Raw genomic sequence first — 25,855 nt, forward strand, 5'->3', positions numbered from 1 at the left:
TTATAATCGCAATGGAATACCGCAATGCAATTCCTCGAGCTCAAAGAGAGGCACATACAATGACCCTTATTTTAACGAAAACAATGATCCTTGTCATCAACTCAAAAAGAAAAAAAATATTCGAAAAAATCACATTACTAATTGGTAAGTAACCCACAAGCGAGCCTGACACGGTGAAAAAGGCTGCAGATGGACAAAACTGATGTCACCTGTCATGTCCGATCGACTATCGCAGTTCCTCCTGTCATTAAGCAGATGAGACTGTAGGCAGCTGGTTGGACTGATGACGGACCACTTTCTATAGGAAAAGCACATGGAGAAGATGGGCATCTCAGACAGTGCCCTCTACCCAACAAGTGGAGAGGAAGATTAGATGACGGACTACTTTCTATACGTCTGCCCGGCTTTTGCTCGAATCAGGCCTGAGGTGTTTGACACTGATGTGTTAAGAAGCGACCATTTTTGCTCCTTGGCACCACAAAATCTACTCAGATTTCTTCGGAAGTGGGATAGATTAAAAAAAAATGAAAAAGGGAACCCGAGTGCAGTACAATGGACTTAATTGTGTCTGAGTGCTGTATATGCTAGTTTGTCCCGAAAAAATTTTTTTTAACTAATTGGAATTATTTGTGCACATTGTGAACTTTTTCTAACGGTTGCTTCCCTTCTTGAAGGTATAAAACTCCGGACCATACTTGGACTGTAACAGCTTGCAAATCGTGGGTATTCTTTCGGCACTTTGAAAATGTGAAATTTATAGAACGGGTGCTCCTTAGATGCATATACATACATACATCTTCCCAAATAAAGAACTGACCAATATTTGGACTTTATTATACTGCAAATTGAATGTAATCTATCTCTACGGCGCGTCTTACGCAGACCATCCCGGTCGGCCCAATTCTGTAGAACTAAAGCGTTTTTCAGTAAGAGCGCTTCAACTTTTTTTTTTTGAATAAAACACAAACGGTTTGACTTTTTTAACTAATTTTTTTTTTATTATCGAGTTTGAACATATACATTTAAGTATGAAATTCAATTTCTTTTGCAACCACCGCGTGCACGTTTTACGAAGTTCAATCGTTGAACCCAATTTTCGACCACTCTTTTGCATAAGTCGGCCAAAATTCCAGCAATTTCGCGTTCAATATTGGCTCTGAGCTCACAAATCGTCGCCGGCTTGTTACTGTAGACCAATGACTTCACATAACCTCAAAGAAAGTAGTCCAGAGGCGTCAAATCACACGAGCGCGGCGGGCATTCAACCGGTCCATTTCTGGAAATAATGCGCTCATCGAACTTACTCTTCAACAAATCAATTGTAGCGTGTGCTGTGTGGCTTGTGGCCCCGTCCTGTTGAAACCACATGTCGTCTAAGTCCATACCATTCAATTGCGGCCAAAAATAATCGTTTATCATGTCGCGGTATCGATTTCCATTCACAGTAACGTGGCGATCGTTCTCGTCAACGAAAAAATATAGGCCAATTACGCTGCCGGCATGTAAACCGCACCAAACAGTGATTTTTCGGGATGCAACGGTGCCTCATGAATCACGTGTGGATTGCTTTCAGCCCAGTAACGCATATTTTGCTTGTTGACAAAGCCATTGAGCCAAAAGTGAGCTTCATCTCTGAAGAACCGTAAAATGGCCGTAATGCTCTTAAAGTAGCAGCAACAGAACGATTATTTTCATAAAAAATTTGCACGATTTGCAATCGTTGCTCAAGGGTGTAGCGTTCCATGATAAAATGTATACTAATGACGTTTACAAATGACAAGCGAAAAATAAAAAATATTGTGTCGTTCGACCTCCCTATCGGAAAAAAGTTGAAGCGCACCTATTGAAAAACGCCTTACTTTCAGCATTACTGAACCTTTTTTAGCTAATAATGCGTCAAATGTTGGAATCCAAACAAAACGTGCTTACCTCACATGACATAGGCGGTCAAATCACAGACCGCTTTTATACCCGGACACAAGAGATTGCTACAGACATATACGAGGTGTGTTCAAAAAATTAGGTGAATTTTCAAATTTCGCGGGCTACGAGCATTTGACTTTCGACTACAAGATTTGGCACCCTGCGACTTTTTCCTGTTCTCAAAATTGAAGAGACCCATTAAAGGACGGCGTTGCGCGACGATTGAAGAGATAAAAACCGAATCACTAAGAAAGCTCAAGGACATACCAAAAAGTGCATATCAGAACTGCTTTGAGAATTGGAAAAAACGCTGGCCCAACTGTATTATACCTGAGGGGAACTACTTTGAAGGAGATGAAATAGAAATTGATGAGTAAATAAATATTTTTGCGAAATATGAAATATTCTTTGAACACACTTCGTATACACCAAAATGCTCAGAAAGGTGAGAGGACTCGATTTCGCTATGCCTCGAGTTAAAATCAATAGCTTTTAATGAAATTAAGTGCGCATATTACTTTTCATCCAAGGTAGGTTGGGTGAAATTTAGTCGTATTATTAACCTAAAAAGTTTCTCTTAACTTGCCGAGAGTTCATTGAAGTAAAATTTAGCAAAATGTGTGTATATCGATAGCCACTTAATAAGACTCGCCCAAACTTGAAATTGAAAGTTTGAAAAAGTTGAGCCAAGGAGCCCCGCGAGAATGGTTACTCCTAAAACACTTAGGCTAAAATGTAAATTTTATTCGAAGCTTTGGAAAGTAAAAGGGTAGGTAGTCAAGAATGAAAGCTCAAAGGTGTCAGAGAGAAAGAGATAGGATGGAATAGAGACAGAGACAGAGAAAGAGCTGGCTCGTTCTATGAGAATTTTCCATATTCCTTCGCAAATCTTAAAAAAATCCTACAATTTGGTAGTCGCCGCAGGGTATTAGTGTAGATATTTTAAATGTTTTCTCTCACTGGAACGCATGTATCTGATGTATGTTATTCTTTTGCACATGAAAAATGTCAGATCTCGAGATTGTCGTCTCGCCACATCATATCATACTTGATTCGATCTCTATCATAAGCACAATATTTCCAGCTGGGGCTGAGTGGGTGTGAACGGACAAACGAGCAAGTTCAATGATAAATTTTGGAGCAAAAACACTTGCATTTTATTTAAATATAAATGTGGGAGGTACTAATACCTGCGTGTTACTCATACTCTACGTCCAAAACTCATATACATATATGTGCATATGTATCCTAAAGAAATATATGATCTCATTTGCTTTAAACGTGTACTTAAAATATTCATTCTGTATGCGCATTATTCGAGCAGTCAAAATTTGATGGTCAACATTGTTGTGAGTCTCGCCTCGTGCATTCAGTCGGCAGATGCACTCAGTTCCACCCACACGCGCTCTACATACTTGCACTTTGCCTGACTTTAACACCAATAAAATGTGAATGGGTTAATACAGTTATACCAAATGATATCATGTTTTTAAATGCATTTGTGAAAATACTGCTGTGTTCGTGTGCGCAAGCATCACATACTTTTAATATACTCGTATATGTATGTGCATGCGTATATTCAACACAGTAGTTGGTAGACCACAATATTGATAAACAGTAATTTGCAAATCTTTGTTCCTTTGCAAACACAACGTCACGCAGCAACATGTTGCCGACTCATACCAACAATTAGTTCATTTGTTTATTTCTCGTAGCCACAGCTCGTGCTGTGGTGAATTTGATTTTGCTAAAGTACTCGTGTATTTTTTGTTGCTTTAGCTTAGTTTTTTGTTCGGTCGCATTGCCAAGAGTTCCCATAAACATGAGTTTGTGTGAAGAGCATTTTGTGTGTTAAAAATGAAGAGCATTTCTGTAAACAATCAGTCCTTCTTTTGTGTCTTTTATATGTATGTATGTAGGTATTTTGTGTTAATTCTAATCAATGGCAACAGGTGTTAAATTTAAAGAACAAATTAAAAGAGAGTAAAATGTTAAATATTTCAAAAGTTGAGTTTTCAATATAAGTTTCCAGCACTACCTTAAGGCACATGCATAGTAATGTTAACCCTCAATTAAAGGTATGCAATGAAAGTTTAAAATTTATTATAAAGGGTGGTAAAGTTCAAGGGTCGGTGTTGATTTTGAATAAAATAAAATTTTTTGGGGAAATTATTGTCATTTCTCTTTATTATGATAATATTGGTATGGCTCAATTACGCATGGAGCAAAATATCGGCCAAATGATCGCCGCGGCCTCGGCGGCAAAGCTCCATACGCTGGTCCAAATTTTCGATGACGCTGAGTCATAATTGAGGTTCTATGCCGTTAATGTGCCGAATTATCTCATCCTTTAGCTCTTGAATTGTTGCTGGCTTATCGACACTTTTTCTTTCAAATAACCGCAAAGAAAGAAGTTCAACGATGTCGTTAACGTTTAGGTGTGGTTCACATTCAACATCGGCCCTTGAAATTTAACCACCCTTTATAAAGGATATGTATTTTGTATCTGCAGTGCATGAAATCTCTGATTAACAAGAGGATGGTCCACTTTGCTCTCTAGACCGATAAATAAAGATAGAAATATCGTTTTACTTTTCTTCGTGATATATTTTTAGCTTAAAAACCTTTTTTATCAGTTATAGGCAAATATTTAAAATTTTTAGAATATTAATGTCTACTGGAAAAAATCAACTGAAAATGCACTTTGTAGAAAAATATTGAAATACTTTTTTCCCCCAAATAAATTGGGAAATCTAAGTACAGGGTTGCCCATATTCGACGGACCCATCTGGCAACCCTGTACCCGCCAGGTCGCTTAATGACATACCGCGTTGAAAGCGTCAGTCCAAGCAGATTTTTACTATGGAACAGTACACGCCACGCAAGCGCTCCCAAATTGTTGAAATTTACATTCAACAAAAGAAGTCAAAAGAAGAAGAAGAAGAACAAAATCATCATGTCCGATGAGGCTCATTTCTTATTGAATGGGACGGTAAACAAGCAAAATTGCCGTATTTACGCCACTGAAAATCCTCACGAAATTCAAGAGGTACCTCTTTACGACGAAAAAGTCACTGTTTGGTGCGGCATTAGTGCGAAAACGATTATTGCGCCGTTTTACTTCGAAAATGAAGATGGTCAAGCTGTTACCGTCAATCAGGAGCGTTATCGCGATATGATAACCACTTTTGTGATGCCCATTATTCGTTGACAGCGTATGAGGCAGTTCTGGTTTCAACAAGACCGCGCTCCACCACACACAGCTCGCACCACAATCGATTTTTTGAAGAAATTGTTTCCTCGTCGTTTGATGTCGAAAAATGGCGATTTTGACTGGCCACCGCGTTCGCCCGATTTAACGCCACCTGACTTCTTCTTGTGGGGATATTTAAAATCAAAGGTTTATATTAATAAGCCAAAGACCATAAAAGAGCTCAAGAACAACATCCGTGAGGGAATAGCCGCTATTCCAGCCGAAATGTTAGCTAAAAATATGGAAAATGCTGCAAAACGGGCACAATACGCCGTACAGGCTCGAGGTGGCTATTTGAGAGATATCATATTCAAAAAGTGAAGTCAACAAATCTACTTGAACCAGATGAAATGATTATTATCCTCAACATCAAAAAGATTTTGTTTTTCTTTGATCTAAAAAAACGCATGGGTCCGTCGAATATGGGCAACCCAGTATTCCAACAGTTGCTTTGCTTTTTAATATAATATACTGACAGGTCACATTTTGCAATGAACTAGAAGATAGAGAAACTCTTGAACACTTTCTATGTTCTTGCCCTGCATTAGCTAAAACCCAAATGAAATGTTTAGGAGCTCTACAATATGAGAGGTTAGAATGTTTCGCGAGGTAAGAGCTTCAGAACTTACTTAGATTCACAAAAGACGCAGGCTTATTATCATACAAGAAGCCTACTACAAGGAAACGTAAGGGTCAAGCTCCATCTGGTACCACTAAGGACCAATAAGTCTATGTGATGGCTTTCAGCCAGCCAGGTCAACCTCACCTAACCTAGACTTTGCTTGTTAAGAATTTTTTGTCGGTAGTCTCAAATAAATTAGAAGAATTTTTATATTATTGAGAAGAGTAGTAGAATTGCAGCAATTTTCATTTGATAATTTAACTTGTTTTAAAAAGTATTTTACAATACAATCGCTATTTGCTCTCCGTGAGACGTGCTACCGTTCTGCGTTTTCATCGTCTTTGAGAAGAATTCAGTCGAAGCAAGCGATGGTTCGTTCAGTTTAGAACGCTGCAGAACTGCAAAGAGTTTTGTGGCAAGCCCAAACACTTTCTGCTACAACTTGGAAGAAAATATTTCCGGTTGTTGATTGGTATTATTGCAGGACGCAACCCATAGCGTCAGCATATGACCACCATTGGTACTATTGAGGACCCGATTCGCTTGTCTTGCTTAGAGAAGGCGAATAGCACCGAGCATTTTCTCAGAGAGTGTTCAGCCTTAGCAAGGTTACGAATTTTCGATTCCGATGTCATGAGAATGAGTAAAGTTCGTTCTACCAAACTGTAGGATATTTTGAGATTCACCAAAGAATCTGGAAAATTCTCATAGAACGAGCCAGCTCTGTCTCTGTCTCTATTCTATCCTATCTCTTTCTCTCTGTGTTCTTCTCTCCTTCCCTCCTAGACTATCTACCCCCTTTTACTTTCCAGAGCCGTAATTTTTTTTGAGCTACCAATCTCTTGGTGCTTCTTGGCTCGCCTCAGACCAACTCTGCCAAAGGCGATATTAGTTCAGAACGTCGTATTTTTTCATATTTATATTTTGACCGACATACGTCACAGCTACATTAAATTACACAGTAGAAAGTTTTACTCCACACAAACAAGCGCTAATAATTATAAAAAAGTATGTCTCTCAGACCCATAAGGTACTAGACCATAAGGTATGCGTTTTGTTATAGAGTTAAAGTTTTCAAATTTTGGGCGAAAGTGGGCGCTTTTCAATAAAATTTCTGTCCTCATACTTCTATTGTAGAATTTAACAAGGAATTTTTTATAGTAGATTTTAACCCTTTAACTCCTCCTCAAACCAGCATTTTTGAACTGCTTTCAAAATTGCTCTAGAAAAGGTCCTACGAAAATGTAACTATATAAGTTTCTATGGTTCCGCGTGGAACAAAGGGCCACTAAGGATCTTAAAAAATATATTAATTCAATTAGTTACTCAAAATTTTGCGCAAACGTTTGAAGCAGACAATTCTACAAGGGGTGAGTGCAAATGAGAAACTCGTACGGTTAAGATAAGTATGGAAGAAAGTTTAGTTCAAGCAAATTTCTACATTTTGGCCAAATATAAATTGCGAATACTTGAACTTATGAGCTCAAAACTTCTGTGTTTATATAAAAATATTAAAAAAAAAATCATAAAAATACTCAAACTGTGATATTTAATCAAAATATGAACATAAAATATGAAAGGAAAATTCAATGCGAACGAAAAGGAATATTATGAAAAAATAAATAAATAAATAAACAAAAGCACCAAATATTTAGACAAATACAAATTTCTTCAGATTTTTGTTTTCAACAACGAATGAAAGACATTCCACACAGAGTTAAAAAGAATTGCTTAGAAAAATATTTCAATTGAAGTTGAAAAAGCTGTCAATCAATGCAAGAGGTGTTGACGGCGCTAACAGGCAATTTGCTGCTACATATTTCGTTTACATTTTGGCAAGGAATGCGAGAACTGTGTGGCAATGGTAAGTGGGAGGAGGTGAAAAGAGTGGTGAAGTATACATTTAGAGATGATTGATTTGGAACAGTATGTCTTGGAATGGTGTAAGACATTTTATGGGTAATCATTTGATATGAAAGTAAAAAGTATAAAAACGAATGAGAAATGGAAGGGGTATTTTGATTGCTAACACCAGGTTTTCTGCTTAATTTGGTTACTAAAAATATTAAAGAAATATTGCAATTCTCCTATGAGGCTATTGCCGTATGAAAGATTCTCCGAACATCCGAACATTTTTAAAATGGTTATATACAGTTTAATGGTTATTTGTTCGTTCATTTTTCCGAACAGTTGGGGAATGTTGCTCTCGAAGATCGACCATTTTCATATAAATTTGAATAATTTCAACGCTTTGTTCTACCGCGCCAAATTGTGCATCTCTCTATTTGATAAATATTAAAAATGACATAAAAAATATGCCGTGTAGGAATTACTCACTACTGACATTTAGGCGTCACTTTTGAAACTAAAGGGTGGTTAAACTTCAAGGGCCGATTTTGAATGTAAACCACACCTAAACTTCCAGCTTTTTTCTGCATTCCGTTTGACATTTTGCAATTTCAGACTAACTCAATTTGAACCATGTAAAGATACATAATCGAGCAACGCGTTAAAGTTATTCAGGCGTATTATGAAAACGGGCGTTCAAATCAAAATGCATATCGCGCACTTTATCTTCAGTGATGAGGCACATTTTCACCTCAGTAGATTCGTCAATAAGCAGAATTGCCGCATGTGGGCGAATGATAATCCAAGAGTGATTGCCGAAAAACCAATGCACCAGCAAAGAGTGACTGTTTGGTGCGGTTTATGGGCCGGTGGCATCATTGGGCCGTATTTTTTCCAAAATGAGGCCGGTCAGGCAGTTACTGTGAATAGTGTTCGCTATCGTGATATATATGACAACGAACTCTTTTTGGCCCGAATTGGAAGATATGAATGTGGACGATATGTGGTTTCAACAGGACGGTGCCACTTGTCACACAGCTAACAAAACAATGGCTCTTTTGCGCGAAAAATTTGATGGCCGAATAATCTCACGGCCCGGCGATGCCAATTGGCCGCCAAGGTGATGTGATTTGACACCGTTGGACTTCTTTCTTTGGGGTTATTTGAAAAAAAAGGTGTACGTCGATAAGCCAGCAACAATTCAAGAGCTAAAGGGTGAGATAATTCGGCACATTAACGGCATAGAACCTCAATTATGCCTCAGCGTCATCGAACATTTGGACCATCGGATGGAGGTGTGCCGCCGAGGCCGCGGCGACCATTTGGCCGATATTTTGTTCCATACGTAATTGAGCCATATCAATATTATCATAATAGGGAGAAATGACAATAATTTTCTAAAAAAGTTGTATTTTATTCAAAATCAACACCGGCCCTTAAAACTTAACCACCCTTTATAAGTAAAGGCATTTTATATCATCAAATATTAGTGATTTTACCACTGTATTCCACGTCGTGCCATCAGTTTGTTTATGACTATAGTTTTTCGTAAACACGTCTTGTCACACAACCTTTTTATATTTTATCTACTAATTTTAAACAAAAGCGTCAACAGCCAACAATCACAGAGCGTACTTTTTGTTTTTGTTATTTATGAGCTACTTTTTTAGGTGTACTGATTTTTATATTTCTCATATTTTTACACAATTTCACTAAAAACTACTTAGCACTCGCAGACATTTACTAAAATTAAGAAATTTAGCAACCAAACTGGCAGCCAGCAAAACCAAGTATGCACTCAGAATTTCATGTCGCACAAAATTACACGCTTTACCTTTCTACTTTCAAAATTTGTTAAAAATCTCCTTTTAAACTTGAAAACGTATAAGATTAAACTCCAAACAACCTGCAGGCGACTTATAGACTACGTAGCAACAACAAGAGTGCTAACTGCAGTGTTGTTGTAGGCCGTGGCTAACCGGGTAAAAGGTGGATTTGACTTTTGATGATTAAGACTTGGCCGCTTGTTTGCCAGTTGCGCACTCGCCAGTTGGCAACAATATTGAATTACATCCAGCGTAACTTGACAGGCCATGATGAAAAAGGCCAAGCTACCGTTATTGCTGTATAAAAAAACAGTAAGCACAATATTTAACAAGAAAGCCACCAGCTTGAAGGAAATGAGCAAAACCTCAAAGAATGTGTCAAAGCTATAGTTGATGAGGGAAGAAACGCGCAACCAATGCGCGGCAACTGAAGCACGCGCATAGCCTTGATCGTACAGCTGACAATGCTGACAGTAGTGGCCAGTCATTAAGCGTGCACTTATCAGCAGATTATAGGGGTGTGGAGTGACGAAAGTCTTACATTACCGATTAACGCGCAGGGTGGCTGGCTAAAGGCAGCAGTTAAGTACTTATAATGAAGATTTATTAAATTTAAAAACCATATTGCCAGTTGACACGAACGTGTAAAATGTGAAGACATGTTTTATTTTTATCACTGTTCTTCTTTTTTTTTTTTTTTAATGTTTTTGCTTGTCATTTTGTTTGCTTGAGTTTCTTGTCATTATACTCAACATGGCGTATGAGTGATATTCGCAACTGCACTGCCATTACCCACATATGTACATACATATGTATGTCGTCTATACTACCCGTACACACTCACATAAAGTAACTTGCACCTATGTATGTATGTGCGCTAACCGCTTCACTTACCTCATCACAGCCAGCACAGCGTGGTTTCAACATTTCCGCATAGTGTCGTTCACAATAGATTTTGTCCTCGTGCACACAGTACGTCAAATCGACCAATAACTCATTGCAAGTACTGCACGTAAAACAGCGTGGATGCCACATTACGCTCTCGACAAACTTTGGCGCGGCCACCACCATTTCGCCGGTATTGATCTCACCCTCACAGTGGGCGCAATGCTCATCGTATGGCGCATCCTTAATGTAACCTTAAGTGAATTAAATTTTGTTCAGTTATTGTTTATTGTTTTTTTTTTTTTTTGCTTTTTGTTTCTTTCAATTAACACACGAATACTCGCAAAACGCTCACCAATATCCAATGCTATTTCATTGCGCGCCGTCACGAAATCCTCGAATGACGCCTCATGCTGCTCCTCCAAATGCTTGCAATGTTGCAGCGACAAATCCTGCTTGGGTAGCTGATAGGCGATTTGTTGCTCACGATAGCGCACCCCTTCCGTACCAATTTTCGGCACTTTGTCCACTGGCAACTGTTCGAAGTAGCGATTGATGCGCGAAGAGGCACGTATGCCAGGCGGTACCCAAGTGTAGCCGAGATCACGCGGCTCCACACCAGATTCCGCTGGCGATACTACCTTAAAACCTAAGCGCTCGTGCACCGTTGTGGTTTGCTGTTGGTAGATGGCGTGCGCTTCACGTGGGCATTTGCAGGATTGGCAAGTTTTTCTGCAAAAAAAAAAAGTATTAAATATCAATTTTCAAATTATTTTTTATACTTTCTAGCAATTTTATTCTACAATTTGTTATCAATATTTAATAAACAAAAAAGTCAAAGCAAACGCATTTTTCCATTTATCTGCCGTAACGGGTTTTCTGATTAATATTTGCTGCTACATTAACAGAACTTTAACAGCGCTGGGTGCTTTTTAGCAGAAAAGCTTACGACTTATGTTATTGCACGACAGCAGCACACCTTGCGGAATTTTTTCAACCTACAATAAGGTGTTGAAACAGAAATGATTTCTTAACCCTTAAACGCTTGGTGGTATAGCTAACGACCAACCACTGCTTTAGAAACCAGGGGTCGGATCATCACATCCGTGCAACGCCCCACAAGCATACGAAAGAAAATAAATCGTATAAGCTGAATCGCACTCAAACCAACGAGTGCAAGCGGATCCTAACTTTTTTTCAAGTTCCATACTGCTTTGGATCGTATTTTTAGGACACAATGACGAGGAACTGCGAAAACAGTTGTAAAATACAACAAAAATATAACCATGGATCCGCCTTTGTTTTTATAACAGGTGGCGCTAAAGTAATCCTCCTATCAGAAAATGCTATAAATTTTGCGATTGGCCCCTAATGTCAGTTCTGTTTTGACGTTTGTGTAGTAAACACATGCGAAATATACGTTAATAAACAATATTACGCTACACTGCTCCAGAACGCGAAATATTGCTGACTATTTATTTGACCAATAATCGGTCGGTGACTTTGGCACAACGTGAATTTCGTCGCATATTTCCTCGCCGTCCAACGCCTTCTGGCGAAACACTGCGACGTTTAGCCGCTCGGCTCGAAGAGACTGGCACAACACGACATGCTGCCAGGCGTGGCAGACCCCGGAGTAGCCGTTCTGCAGAGAATATTGCTGCTGTAGCCGAGGATGTCATGGAAGCGCCGTCGACATCGACCAGACGACGTGCCACGCAAATGGGTATCAGTCGACGGTCTTTACAGCGAATTTTGGTGCAAGATTTGAAGATGTTTCCGTACAAAGTCCAGACGGTGCATCAGCTGTTAGCTGCTGACCGCCAATCGCGTCTAACATACGCTCAAGCCATCCTTAATCACCACCAAGAGATTTTTCATCAAAAATAATCATGAGTGGTGAGGCCCATTTCCTTCTTAGCGGGTACGTAAATAAGCAAAATTTACGCTTCTGGGGCACTGAAAATCCGCGTATAACCCACGAAGAGCCATTACACCCACTCAAAGTCACTGTATGGTGTGCTGTTTTCGCTGGAGGAGTCATCGGACCTTTTTTCTTCGAAGACGTCGCGGGCCAAACGGTTACTGTGAATGGTGAGCGCTACACAACAATGATCAACGAGTTCTTTTTGCCGCAACTTGATGAATTGAGATTGGAAAACATGTGGTTCCAACAGGACGGTGCAACGGCATACACTGCACGTGCCACAACCGATATGCTGAAGGATTCATTTCTCGGGCGCCTAATCTCCCGTTTTGGCGATTTGCACTGGCCAGCAAGATCGCCTGATTTGACCGCTCCAGACTTCTTTTTGTGAGGCTTATATCAACAAGCCTTAGACTCTTGCAGCTCTTAAAGACAATATCCGTCAAGAATGTGAGGACCTATCGGCGGAAGTTTTGGCCAAAGTGAAAGAAAATGCCATAAAAAGGGCTCAAATGGCAATCAACTGTGGCGGCGGCCATTTACATGACATCATATTCTCGACTTGATGTAAAAAAAATTAAAAGACCAAATAAAAATAATCCACAAGAAGAATAAAAGTTTTTCATTTTTTTTTTAAATTACAGCCAAAAACATCGCATGGTTACTTTTGCGCCACCTTGTATATGAGTTCTAGTGAAAGCGATGGAGATGGAAAAATAGTGCGGAGGCAGCTCCCAAATGGATTAGTTATTCCAACTCATTTATATACTTTTCCTTGCAGATTCCTGAAACGGACAAAGAATAGAAGACCAAATAAGATGGTAGGTAGATAGGTGAAATGGTTGATGTGCCGGTCTGGCACTCCTCAAGTAGCACTGAAGCGCCGATTTGATAACATTATGAGACCCTTAGGTTGGCGCACTGCCACAGACTGTCGAAGAACGAAGCACCCAGTGACCTGAATCGTCTAGCTGCCAAATCCACACATTTAGAGAGAAAGTGCTCAACAGTCTCCTTCTCTGAAAGGTCCCCACAGCTTCTGCAATGGGGGTTAAATATAACCCTATCTTCTTCGCGTGTGTGCCGATCGTCCAGTGACCGGTAAACACAGCTACGAGTTTGGAAATTGAATGGTGCGGAGTCCAAACAACTTTCTGAGTCCTGCGTCTATTGTACTCGGAACAAAGGGTTTTCAAAATAGCACATGAAAAAATAGAGCTCCATTTTTTCTGCGCTTTTCTGAGAAATAAGTAGTACAATTCCACTTTAACAACAGTATGGGGGATGCTGATGGAGTCCTTTGAGATCAATTCAGGTGGCCTGTTCCTGGCAAGCTTATCATCAATTTCGTTTTCCGCTATGTTCCTATGTCCTGGAACCCAGATCAGAGAAATGTGACCTGCACACCCAAGAGAAAGATCTCTTCTTTACATGAGTTTACTAGTTTCGTTCTGCACCATGGTGTCGTCGGAGCTTTAATTGCGGCTTGACTATCGGAGAAAATGTTCATACCTCCCACGCTCCCGCGTTCCCTAAGCATTTTGCATGCCTGCAAGATCGCTAAGACTTCTGCTTGAAAAACACTAGCAGTGTTCGGCAGTTTAAAGGAGATAGATAAATAGGCTGATTTAGAGAAAACCCCTGCTCTGAATCCCGATTCCATCTTGGAACCGTCAGTGAAGACAGAGGTAGAAGCTTCAGTACGGATTTTCCCCTCGATCCAATCCAATCCAATTTGGAAAGATTGCCCTAGCACGACCCTCAAACTCTAGTTTGCGGATAGAGAGGTCTGTTCGAAGTTCAGAGAAATACGAATATTACGGATATGGAAAAGAAATTCCTTACTAAATATTTCTCGAAATTGAAAACATGGGTACAAATGCATGCGCAATTTTTTATACAGTTTTTAAAATATTTTTTAAATAAAATGGGAAGCTTTTGTACCATATTTAAGGTGAACTTCCTTTTCAATTTATTTTTATCATAAAATTTATTAATGGCCGCTTGTTGCATTTATCGCATAAAAATGTTTCGTCAATCATAGATACTTAATTCATAATCATACAAAGCAGGCTCAAAGATATCGACGACTCCTTAAGAGACGAGCAAGCTGATTTTCGTCCTCACCGAAGCTGTGTTGACCAAGCCAACACACTTCAGATTATAGTAGAACAATCAGTTGAGTGGCGCTCTCCGCTCTACACGCTGTTCTTAGACTTTAAGAAGGCATTCGACACTAGCAAACGAGACGCAATACGGCTGGCACTGAGTAGAAAGGGAGTTCGCGCCAAGGTAATCCGCCTCATTAAAGCCTTCTACGAGAACTTCGAACTGGCAGTGCTTCACAATGGCGATATCTGCGATCCATTCATTACCAACGCTAGCGTAAGGCCATCGTCCTTGATGACGTCATGAGCTTCCTGACCCTGCACAAAAAAGGCATCGCATGGGGTTTCACCAGACATCTTGAACACCTGGACTTCGTCGATGACAACTGGCTCCTCTCTCACAAACTCTCTGACATGCAAGCGAAGGCGGACAAACTAGTCGCGCTGGCACTCACTGTCGGACTGGAGGTCAACATCGCCAAGACCAAGGCCATTATAACGGGGAGAGGGGAGTTCGCAAATCTCTACGAATATTCGGCGCATGCGTGAGTTCCGTATTGTTGTACAGAAGCGAAACATGGCTGGTGTGTAACACCTTCACACAGAGGCTACAATCCTTTATCAACAAATGCCTCCGCATCATTTGCATAATATTCTGGCCGAACACCATCAGTAACGACACACTGTGGAGATTAACGAACAAGGAACCCATCCTAGGCAAATCAAACGCAGAAAGTGGCGATGGATAGGTCACACACTGAGAAAACCACCAGATAGCATCACGAGAATGGCTCTGGACTGGAACTTGCAAGGGAGCAGAGGTCGCGGTCGACCAAAAACCCTTGTAGAAGGTTGATATTGCGCGAACTACCACATGCCGAACCGTGTATGATGGAAGAGTCTTGTCGAGGCTCTATGCTCCCCAGAGGAATAAACAAGGGGGAAAATAACGTATAAAAACAAAAATTCTCCACTAAATACTTAAAGCTGAAATTAAAAATTGCAGGTACAGGTAGCCCTCCCACATAACAGCATCTTATAACACGGTTTCGCTATAACAGATAAGAAAATAGCTAAAATCTTTGTAAAGTACTGTACTTCTACAGTGTTGCCACTGCGATGTACACATTTCTATCTCAGTCAGTGTTGGAGAAATTATTTCTTTTCATCTCCGTGGCATGAAAACATAAGTGTCTCACGCTGCTGATTTGCAGTCGCGAAATGTTAAAGCATAACTTTTTAACATTAATTTTCAGGCCCAAGCCAGGCCCGAGGAAAAAAAACACTTTCGAAAGGAAATTTATTGCTTTAGAAGTTAAGAAATAAATCTTGGAGCGTCTTTTGAAAGGAGAAAAAGCATCTCACATCTCACATTAAATGAAGCAACAGTCCGGACTATCAAGAAAAATAAAAATGAATTACAAGTGCAGTTGCTGCAGGATCATTCACATCGGCAAAACGTGCAGCTCGCCTCCGAGCGTCAATAATTGAGAAAATGGAAAAGGCACTCAGCATTTGGATTGATGATTATATATATATAATTGGCGCGTACACCCTTTTTGGGTGTTTGGCCGAGCTCCTCCTCCTATTTGTGGTGTGCATCTTGATGTTGTTCCACAAATGGAGGGACCTACAGTTTCAAGCCGACTCCGAACGGCAGATATTTTTATGAGGAGCTTTTTCATGGCAGAAATGCACTCGGAGGTTTGCCAGTGCCTGCCGAGGGGCGACCGAATGGTAATCACGCACCAACCCATTCGGCTACGGCGGCCGCCTATCTTAAAAATACTGTGTGAAAATTGGAAGTGAGTCCGACAAATACTTTTCGAGTTATTCAACAATTAACAAAGGGCGCTCGGGCGCTCCGGATCGTTCGCAAAACTTTAAATGCTCGAAAAATTTTTTTTTTTCAAAATCTCGATTTTTTTACAGAACTAATTGTCAGTTTTTTTTTTCGAAAATCTGAAAAATATTTCCTGCGGCCGCCATATTGTTAATTTTGAAAAAAATCAAGCTTCGATCAGGCTTAAGATTATCTATTAATAAAACTAATTTCTCTTGTCCGATTGATTTTAGTTGAATCTCCAAGGACTTGTGATGATCACCGCAAGGGACTTCTGGAGAAACGGGCTCCACACAAACAGGGATAACTTTTAGAATTATTAATTTTTTTTTTTTGAAATTTTGTTTAAGTCAAGTTGAAAGATGATTTATCAATGCTATGTTTTTATTTTCGTAAAATAAAGCAATTGACTAGCAAAAAAAAGGTTTTTGAAAATCATCATTTTTTCGGGCCTCTGACTACCTCTAACCCCATAAACTATTTCTGCAAGTGGCCACATTCTATGCTTAGTCACAATAAAAAGGAAAAGATGCCAGTTTTTAAATTTAAATACACCCTAACTTAGGTGATTTCATATTTAATTAAGCAAACGATTTTAATGCACCACAAAGGCGTTTAAGTTTCTACTTCAAAGGCATTGAATGAAAAAGTGATATTCCACCCCACATTTGGCTAAGAGGAATAAAATTAAAAGTGCGCCAAAAGAAAGAGAAAAACAGTATCAATTTTCAAACTCGTTAGCCTCAGCAGTTAAACCGGCACACAGCCACATATTTTATAGTAGTTTCTGCACAACGTTCCGCTTGAGGGGCGAGAACAATATTTTCCATTTTCTTGCAACCTGACGAGCTCAAGTTCAAATAAAATAGATATTGTGGCTCATAAACTTAAACATTACAATAAATAAAATTTTTTATTTAATCGCTTTTTATATAATGGTGGCATTACGGGAAGGTATTGTAAGTGCGGTGAATATAAATCTAATATATATAAAAAAATAGATACAAATAAAAAAAAGGATGTTGCAATATCCACTTAAAAAGTCATTAGTTATGTTGAAGGAAAGCTCTGCTGAGCTGGAAATGTGGAAAATGAAAATGGAAAATAGGAGAAGATATAAGTAGATAGAATATTTACTGAAGTAGAGAATTTATTAGGTTCCTATGAAGAGTAACTCTCATAAAAAAATTATGAAATGTGAGTGAAGCCAACGCAAAGCGAATACCACGGAAGTAAATTCACAAAACACACACTTTAAAACGTAAATAAAATATACAGTGTTACACAAAAATTGTGTGAGTAACAAATATTTTATATTGAAAACGATGGTCATTCCTCTTTAGAGGCTGCTAATCTTTTAGCGGACTTATGCAGTACACGCAAGCGGATGCTTTATCTCAAACCGTCCTCACCTACAGATGCTGATGGTCGTTCAGCTATTTTGCTTAAGAATTGTGCAGCCTTAGCAATTCCTCTAGAGATTATTTTTAATAAATCTTTATCTACGGGCACTTTCTTTAATGATTGGAAGTTTTCAATCATTACACCTTTTTTTAAACGTGCCAGAAAAAATTATGTTCGGAATTATAGGCCGATTTCCAAGCTATCAATCATCTCTACACTGTTTGAATGTATTGCAAAGGACAAAATTTATTTAGTTAAGTCTTCAATTAACCCAAACTATTAACCCTTGTCATGTCGGTCTCCTTGCCGCGGGGATGAGGCTTAAGTGGTGATTAAACCCCATATTATGGAGATTAACTTACCACGAACTAAGAGGGCAGCTTCATATAGGAATTGGGTATCCACCCATCCGCGGAACGGCGGAATTGGTGGCCACCGACAACCTGGCAGAAGGTATAACATGCATTTCTTTTCCACAATTTGGAGGCTAACAAAGGATATTTCTGCACGAGGTAACCCACTTTCGGAAAATCCCCCCGTCAAGCAATCGACGGCTCGGGCATCGGATGTACAGGCCCGAACCTCACACCCCCCTATGACCGGAACTGACGCATGCCAATGGAGAGCCGAGTGGGTGTGAGCGATACACCGAACGATCCGAAGGAACTGAACAAGTTGTGGAGAATGTGGAGATGGCGGACAATCTCTCAGTAGACTCAGATGGATCTCCGGTACCGAGTAAGTCTTTGACAACAGGCAAACCTGGTGCGAATCAGGTAAGTACCGGTAAAAAGACTGAAGTTATTGGAGATTCAAACGCAGGTGTTGGTCTATACGCAAGGCAGATCAAACGAAGAAAACAGAAGACGAAGAAAGCCGAAGCATTAGCTAAGGTAAGTACTCAAGCTCCGTCAACTTCGACACCTTTAATGGAATCGGGGAAGCGTGACACTCTTCCGGAAACGAAACGGGGTCTGTGCCAACGACCGGGAAGAAGAGAAAGGCAAAGAAGAGGAAAGTCGAGAGAAGGAATTCGGAAATGCCTGCGTCCTCGACCCAAACCAAGGCAGACAAACCTAAGAGACCTCAAATGTGGACAGCAAAGGCAATGACGGTGGAGCTACATACCGACAAACAAGACGGTCTACTGTCCAAAGGGCAACTAGACTATCTTGACAGTTATCTTTGGAAAGCTATCGGTGAGTCGAAAGACGCTGGTCGCCTGGAATCAGTGATTCGCAATGGACGAAGCTTCAGAGACCTGCCTAAACACTGCATTAAGGACCGCGACAGGATGCCTTCTGATGTCACCTATGTATACAACATCTACATGATGAGGCCCTAATGCTGCCTATTAAGAAGCATAATAAATTGCTCAGTAAGCAGTTTCTGCTAGGGTGTTACCGCAGGCCTCACCCATGTAGACACCTGCTTGAGCCTGAGCCAGCTCCCAGGCACATCAGGCGGCATCTCCTCAACTACGCGGACGAGATCTCAGACAAAACCAGCAGACAGCAACTGGATCGGACAGTGTACAGACAGGCCATAAAGGACATTCATCGGGAGACTCTCACCACTTTCTTAAGCTCCCGACCCCCGAATGCCGTCATCGGAGTCCAACCACTACCAATCGCAGACGAAGAGCTCCGACTTTCCCGAGAGTCCCGCGTAACCTTGGCACAATTACGTTCTGAATATTGTAGCATGTTAAACTTCTACTTATCCAGAATCGACCCCGACATACTAAACATACCTATGTCCTGCATGTGAAGGAATTCCGCACGACACTAACCACCTTTTCACATACCGCTCAAAACCCACTCATCTAACCCCCCACTCCCTTTGGACCCAACCTGTCGAAACAGCTTGTTTCCTGGGTCTACCGTTAGATGAGCTAGAGGAAGACGACGGGTGATAACGCTACACTGACAGGGCAAAGGTACTGCTACAACAACAACAACCTGAAAGTCACATTCGGGCAGCTTGCGATTTGTTTTTGAACTGTCTCAAGGCTATGGTCAAGACAAAAGGTGGTCATATCGAGCAGAAGTAAATTGATTCTTAATTTTGTATTATTTTCACATTTTTTTTTTACTTTGAATTGAATAAAAGTAATTTTCCAAACTAACTTTATGGCTTTTTATCGAGTGCGGGACCCTGTCTTAAATACTTTTATAAAAAAAATATATTAAATACAAAACAAAAAATATTGTTAAAACTTGGTAATTCTTGACGCTGCTTTATTTAGAACACAGGTGTATGTGTATTTGGATTTACATGTAAAGCTGAGAGAGATGGCAGTCCAACATTTCTTCCAACATTTATAAACAAATCAGTTGTTTGCAATAACATCGCCAATATTTGAACGAAAAATTCGGTTTTACTATTGCCTTTGCGTACCATAACTGCAAATGTTTTATTCATCGAAAAAAAAAATCAAATTAAAAAAGAAAAAAAAAGGTTCTACAAAGAGAAATTGTGTGCGATAGCAGTTTGTTTTTACAAATAATATATTAATTGAAAAATTGTTCCTTTAGTACTTAAATTGTCTTACCTTACAATGAGATCGTAAATTTCCTTCTTATCGAATACTTTACAATATGCATGCAGGACATTTAGGCAGGCATAACGCATACCCGTCCAGGGGATGGACTGTGACGCCAATGCCTCCCACAAGGGGCAATTAGCGTGTCGATCCAAGTCGAGCATTTTCACCATGGTTTGATGATTTGTTTTGGTTTTTTGTGTTAGTTACTTTGCTTTCGAATATTTGCTGTGCCAAAAACATATGTATGTATGTATGTTTAAACACCCTGTTTATATGTTGTCACCGCACAACTGACAGCAGCATTTTCAAAAACATCAAATTCTATAAACATCATTTAGTTCAATTCTATTGTAAATTTGGCAATTTCCACATTTCCTCGTTTAATGCTTTTCTTTAATTCTTTATTTACAAAAACAACAAATAAAATTAACACATTAACGTCTAGGTAAATTATGCGCTGTAAACAAAATTTGAAAACCATTATCGTTTTGGCAGATTTAGGATGCAAATAATTTATGAGATGCCGACGTTCACTTTTACTGTTTGTTTTGGTGTGTTGGTTGGTATATTTAACGCCATCATTTTGACCTTAGGAATCAACAACGAATCATTGAACAACAACAAAATTTGTCGCAGGAGGATTTTGTTCAATACAAACAACTGTGTTCAAAATATTTGGAAGCCGAGGAATTACCAGGTTTTAATTATATTTTTTTTTATTTTTTTTTTTTTATTTTTTTTCATATTTTGTTTTATATTTTTTTTATATTTATTTTTTATATTTATTTTTTATATTATTTTTATATTTTTTTTAATATTTTTTTTATATATTTTTTATATTTTTTTTATATTTTTTGTATATTTTTTGTTATATTTTTTTTTAATTTTTTTTTTATATTTTTATATTTATTTTTAAAATTTTTTTTATATATGGGTAGTCGAAGAAGTCTTTTCGTATTTCTAATCAAACTTCAACCCATTTTTTTTTATATTTATAATACACTTTATTGAACCAAATATGTACCATTTTGGTCGACCACCTTTTGCCATTTTTCTTCTAGAGACATTATTCCATCAGTGTAAAACTTTTGTGGTTTCTCGGCGAAAAACTACGACAAGTAATTTTGAAGCCAACTTAACTCCATTAAGGGAGTTCTGCATTGACCGAAACAAATGGTAATCCGACGGTGCAAGGTCAGGGCTATATGGTGGACGCATCAAAACTTCCCAGCCAAGTTCTCTCAGTTTTTGCCGAGTCATCAAAGATGTGTGTGGCCTAGCGTTGTCCTGATGGAAGACGACGCCCTTTCTGCTGATCAGTTCTGACCATTTTTTTTCGATTGCTTGCTTCAATCTCATCAGTTGTTGACAGTAAAGTGTAGAATCAATCGTTTGAGCAGGCTGGATCAGCTCATAGTGGATGATTCCTTTCCAATCCCACCAAACACACAGCATAACCTTTCGAGGCGTCAATCCTGGCTTTGCGACCATTTATTGAGCTTCACCACCCTTGCACCATGATCTTTTTCACACATTATTGTCGTATTTGATCCACTTTTCGTCTCCTGTTACCATTCGCTTCAGAAATGGTTCGATTTCATTTCGTTTCAGCAAAGAGTCGCAGATGTTAATTCGGTCCATTAAATTTTTCACAGACAATTCATGTGGTACCCAAACATCGAGCTTCTTTTTGTAACCAGCCTTTTTTAAATGGTTCAAAACCGTTTGATGATGAATGTTTAGTGCCTTGGCGATGTCATGGCAGCTTATGTGACGGTCCTGGTCAATCTTTTCCATACTTTCATCGACTTTTTCAACGATAGGTCGACCGGAGCGAGGAGCATCTTTCCCATCGAAATTTCCAGAACGGAAGCGAGCGAACCATTATTGTGCTACACGAACTGATACAGCATCGTCTCCGTAAAATTCACAAATTTTATTGGTGGCTTGCGTGGCATTCTTCCCTTTTTTATACAAAAATTTCAAAATATAGCGAATTTCTTCATTATATTCACTCATTTTTGAACAGCTATAACTTTTTTTCAACTACTCCGAATTTAATTTTTTTTTGGTTAAATGAAGCTTAAAAGGTGACATTCACATTTACCAATGTGATTGGTAGCACTGGAGATGGATGACTCCAACGACATCTATTGACAAAATACGAAAAGACTTTTTCGACTACCCAAAATTAAACAAAAAAATTTTTTTAATATTTATTTTTTATATTTTTTTATAATTATTTATTTTTTATATTTTTTTTATATTTTTTTTTATTTATTTTTTATTTTCTTTTATATTTTTTTTATATATGTACATATTTATGTTTCCATTTTTTTTTATTTTTTTTATTTTGTAAAAAGTATAGTCCATTCTAGAACAAAAAGTATTCATTCTACAATACTTAAGTAGCCGAAATTTGTACTTAATTCACAAAAATTTAACAAATCCCAACAAAAAATACGTTTAGATTTCTAACTTTTCATTCAGCATTTTTAGAAAACTTCTGGGTGTTCAGTTTTACAATCCGGCAATATTAGTACAGCGAAGTGTAAGTTTCAAGTAGCTCAAACCGCTCGTTGATTTTTGAATATTTTTTGCGCTGAGGTGTGCAGCATTTGCTTTCACATAAAAGATTTCTGAATGCAAAAAAATGTCAAAAACGACAAACTTACACTTTAAATTGCACTAAAATTCAATGAGCTACAAAACTGCGTACCCAAAATCTAAAGCTTTTAAATAAAAAGTTGTAAATTTTGATACATTTTTTTTAATCTGTTATATTTTTGAGAGTTTTGTACAAATTTTGGAGCTTTGAGTTAAATGGTTTTTGTTGTAGATAGTGTATTCTACGTCATAAAAATAAAAAAAAGTACAAAAAATTGTTAAAACATGATAAATCGTCGCGTTCCTTTTATTTGGAACACAGTTGCATGTATGATACATATACTTATGTGTGTGTGCGTGCTTCTTTGAGTTTTGGCACTAGCCTGGATCGTTTGCAGATAAACATGCACATACATACATGCACATTCATGCACACACATGCATATATATGTATGCATGTACCAAAATTAACGTTAGAACTCTGTTAGCATGTTCCCATTGCTGATCTTTACTATTAAGAGAACATTTCGCACTTGTTACGTTAAAGCGTAACAACTCAAAATTTCCAAATTTTAGTTTTTTGCAAGAAAACAATGTACAGAGGTCATCTCTACCCACTGTAAAAATCGTTCAGTGGTTTGTCTAGTCTTTCATTAAAAAAACCGTTATGACTCTCTCTTTGTTTTCAGAATGACTTCTTTTGTCTCAACTAAAGAGTTACATTTTTAGTTGTCTCCAAGCGTTTGAACAAATTTGTGTCACATAAAGTGTAACATTTTGAATTGTGCCTGTTTACAACCAAACGGTTTGTTTAAAATATACCACTAAGTGTATAAAAAATTTCAGGAAAAGAGTAACAACTCAAAAATTTGTTATTTTAGCGCAACTACTAAACAAATAAGAATGAAACAACCGTTATATTGTTTTTAATGATATTTTCGTGCAATTACATATTTTTTTCCTTGTAATATATTATTAATATTTACGGAAACAGTTTTTCGTCTCTACTGAAAATGTTCAGATTTTGAGTTGTTACGCTTTAACGTAACAAGTGCGATTTACTCAAATGAAAGTACACAAATGAGAGCATTGAAACATTTATACCTTTCAACTAACAGTGCCGTTTCTTTATGTAAAAGTAGTGTTCTGCAAATCTCATGCTTTTTGTTTGACTTTTAGCATTATTACTTTCATAAGAACATTTACTGCACTTATCACAGAATATGCAGAATATAAATTAAGACTTAATTAAAGGTATATAAATTTATTTGAGGTTACATTAATATACATATAAGTAGTTTGTTCCATATTACATTAACATTTATGCTCTTCCTTGAATTATCCGACTTAATGTTAACGCACATTAATGTTAAGATAACATTAGCTGAGTATAAGTAAATAACATTAGAGAACATATCGCACCCTAAATACAAAAGGGTCACAACTCAAAATTTTCCACACTCGAGCTTGACTTGTTTACAGTAGCACAGAAAACAAACTATGTGACATATCACGCTGAAATTTGCCATGTAAGCTTATAACAGTCCTACCAAAAAACAAAAAATTTATTTTTGCCATATGTCATCCGCGGACCGTTTTATTGATAACGTCTCGTTCATATTTGAGCAGAAGGTACATTTTGAGTTGTGACCCTTTTGTATTTAGGGTGCGATATATTCAATGCATTACTTGGATAGATGATAAAATCCACCCTACATATTTTTGTTGCTCATTTGAAAAAGATCTATGCTTGGTCGAAGGACCTCTCTCATAATTGCAACTTTCAATTAACCATTAGATAGTGGTATGTTAGAAGGCGTAAATAAAGCATTTGCGGAGAATGCATAGTAGCCGGTCCAAAATGAGAGTTTAACATATTGAGAACAATAATAAAAGCTATTAGAGTAACAGAATGTACAATAACTCGCATGCCCTACGGTAGAGAAAAAGAGAGCAGATGGCGTTGATCTAACAGAGAAAACTTTACTCACTACACTTCACAAGCGCGAAATTTTAACTCTACCACCCCGTCATTATTACTGATTCAAAGCAAATAAAGTTGTTTTTATTGCAGCATTTTACCGAAAGATTTTTAAAGCGATTTGATCATCGATCGTCTTCGTCAATGTCACTCAACGGCAGCCCTGAGCAACGCGCAAACTAAACGGGGTGGAGCCAGAGAGAGAGTGGAACTGTTGGAGGCCTAGGCTTAAGCAGTCATTTGAAGAGATAGTTAGTAACATGCGGTGTTCCTAAGCTTGATAATCGTATAGTATATATAAATCAAATCAGTCATATTCAAATATGCACGAATTAAGGACAAAATTTGGGCGCCTAAAAGAAATCAAAGGTCACATAAAGAAACTCCATCGATTTAATCAGAAAGGAATAATTCGAAATTTGTAAGCTTTTGTAAGTTTTCCAATTCGGACTTCGATCCAACGATCCTCGCTAAGCCCCCTGACTCTAAGCCATCAAGAGTCGTACTTGAAAAAAAAAAAAATACCGTGTGGTGCTGCTCCTGAATCGAGCTGAATTGTGGGCAAACTCTGAAAATGCGCCCGGCAAATATTGTTTTCGCATTTTCACGGATAGCTCCTGAATCGAGTACGACTACGGCTCTGGTGTCTACGTGGAATACAGCGGACAAAACTACACTTTGCTCTTGGAATGCACCCGTCTGTGTTTCAAGCGGAGGTGTATGCTGTTCAAGAAGCGATGAACTTTCTTGTGCAAAATAGATACAGAAGCAGATTTGTATATATCTGCAGCAACAGAAAAGCTGCGCTCATGGTCTTAGGCAGCCCCCCGACTACTTTAAGGGTAGTTGAGTCCTGTAAATCGAGGCTGCACTATGTCGGTAGACACAATATCCTGATGCTAACATGGGTCCGGGGTCACATGGGTGTCGCGGGTAACGAGATCTCTGACACTTTGCCAACTTCTTTGGCCCGGAGCCCGTTTGGCCACTTCCTCCTTCTGCAGTCATTAAAGCCACGGTTAGCAAATGAGTTACTTTAACCTACAATCAAGCCTGGCAGGCTGAGAGAAGCTGCAGGTG

General features: G+C 38.6%; 1 protein-coding gene across 1 annotated transcript in view; it reads right to left on the reverse strand.

The window, feature by feature from the left end:
- LOC128862071 (four and a half LIM domains protein 2) overlaps window positions 1–20,750 on the reverse strand; it is a 151,638-nt gene extending 130,888 nt beyond the window's left edge. The window contains exons 1-3 of the mRNA XM_054100481.1: window positions 20,194–20,750; window positions 10,713–11,089; window positions 10,367–10,611 (exon numbers count right to left, since the gene is read on the reverse strand). Of these exons, the coding sequence (XP_053956456.1) occupies window positions 10,367–10,611; window positions 10,713–11,089; window positions 20,194–20,357 (786 nt within the window). The 5' untranslated portion in view covers window positions 20,358–20,750. The remainder of the gene's footprint in view (window positions 1–10,366; window positions 10,612–10,712; window positions 11,090–20,193) is intronic.
- Between the last annotated feature and the right edge of the window lie 5,105 nt (window positions 20,751–25,855).

This window comes from Anastrepha ludens, chromosome 4, assembly GCF_028408465.1.
Source record: "Anastrepha ludens isolate Willacy chromosome 4, idAnaLude1.1, whole genome shotgun sequence".
Classification (NCBI taxonomy): domain Eukaryota; kingdom Metazoa; phylum Arthropoda; class Insecta; order Diptera; family Tephritidae; genus Anastrepha; species Anastrepha ludens.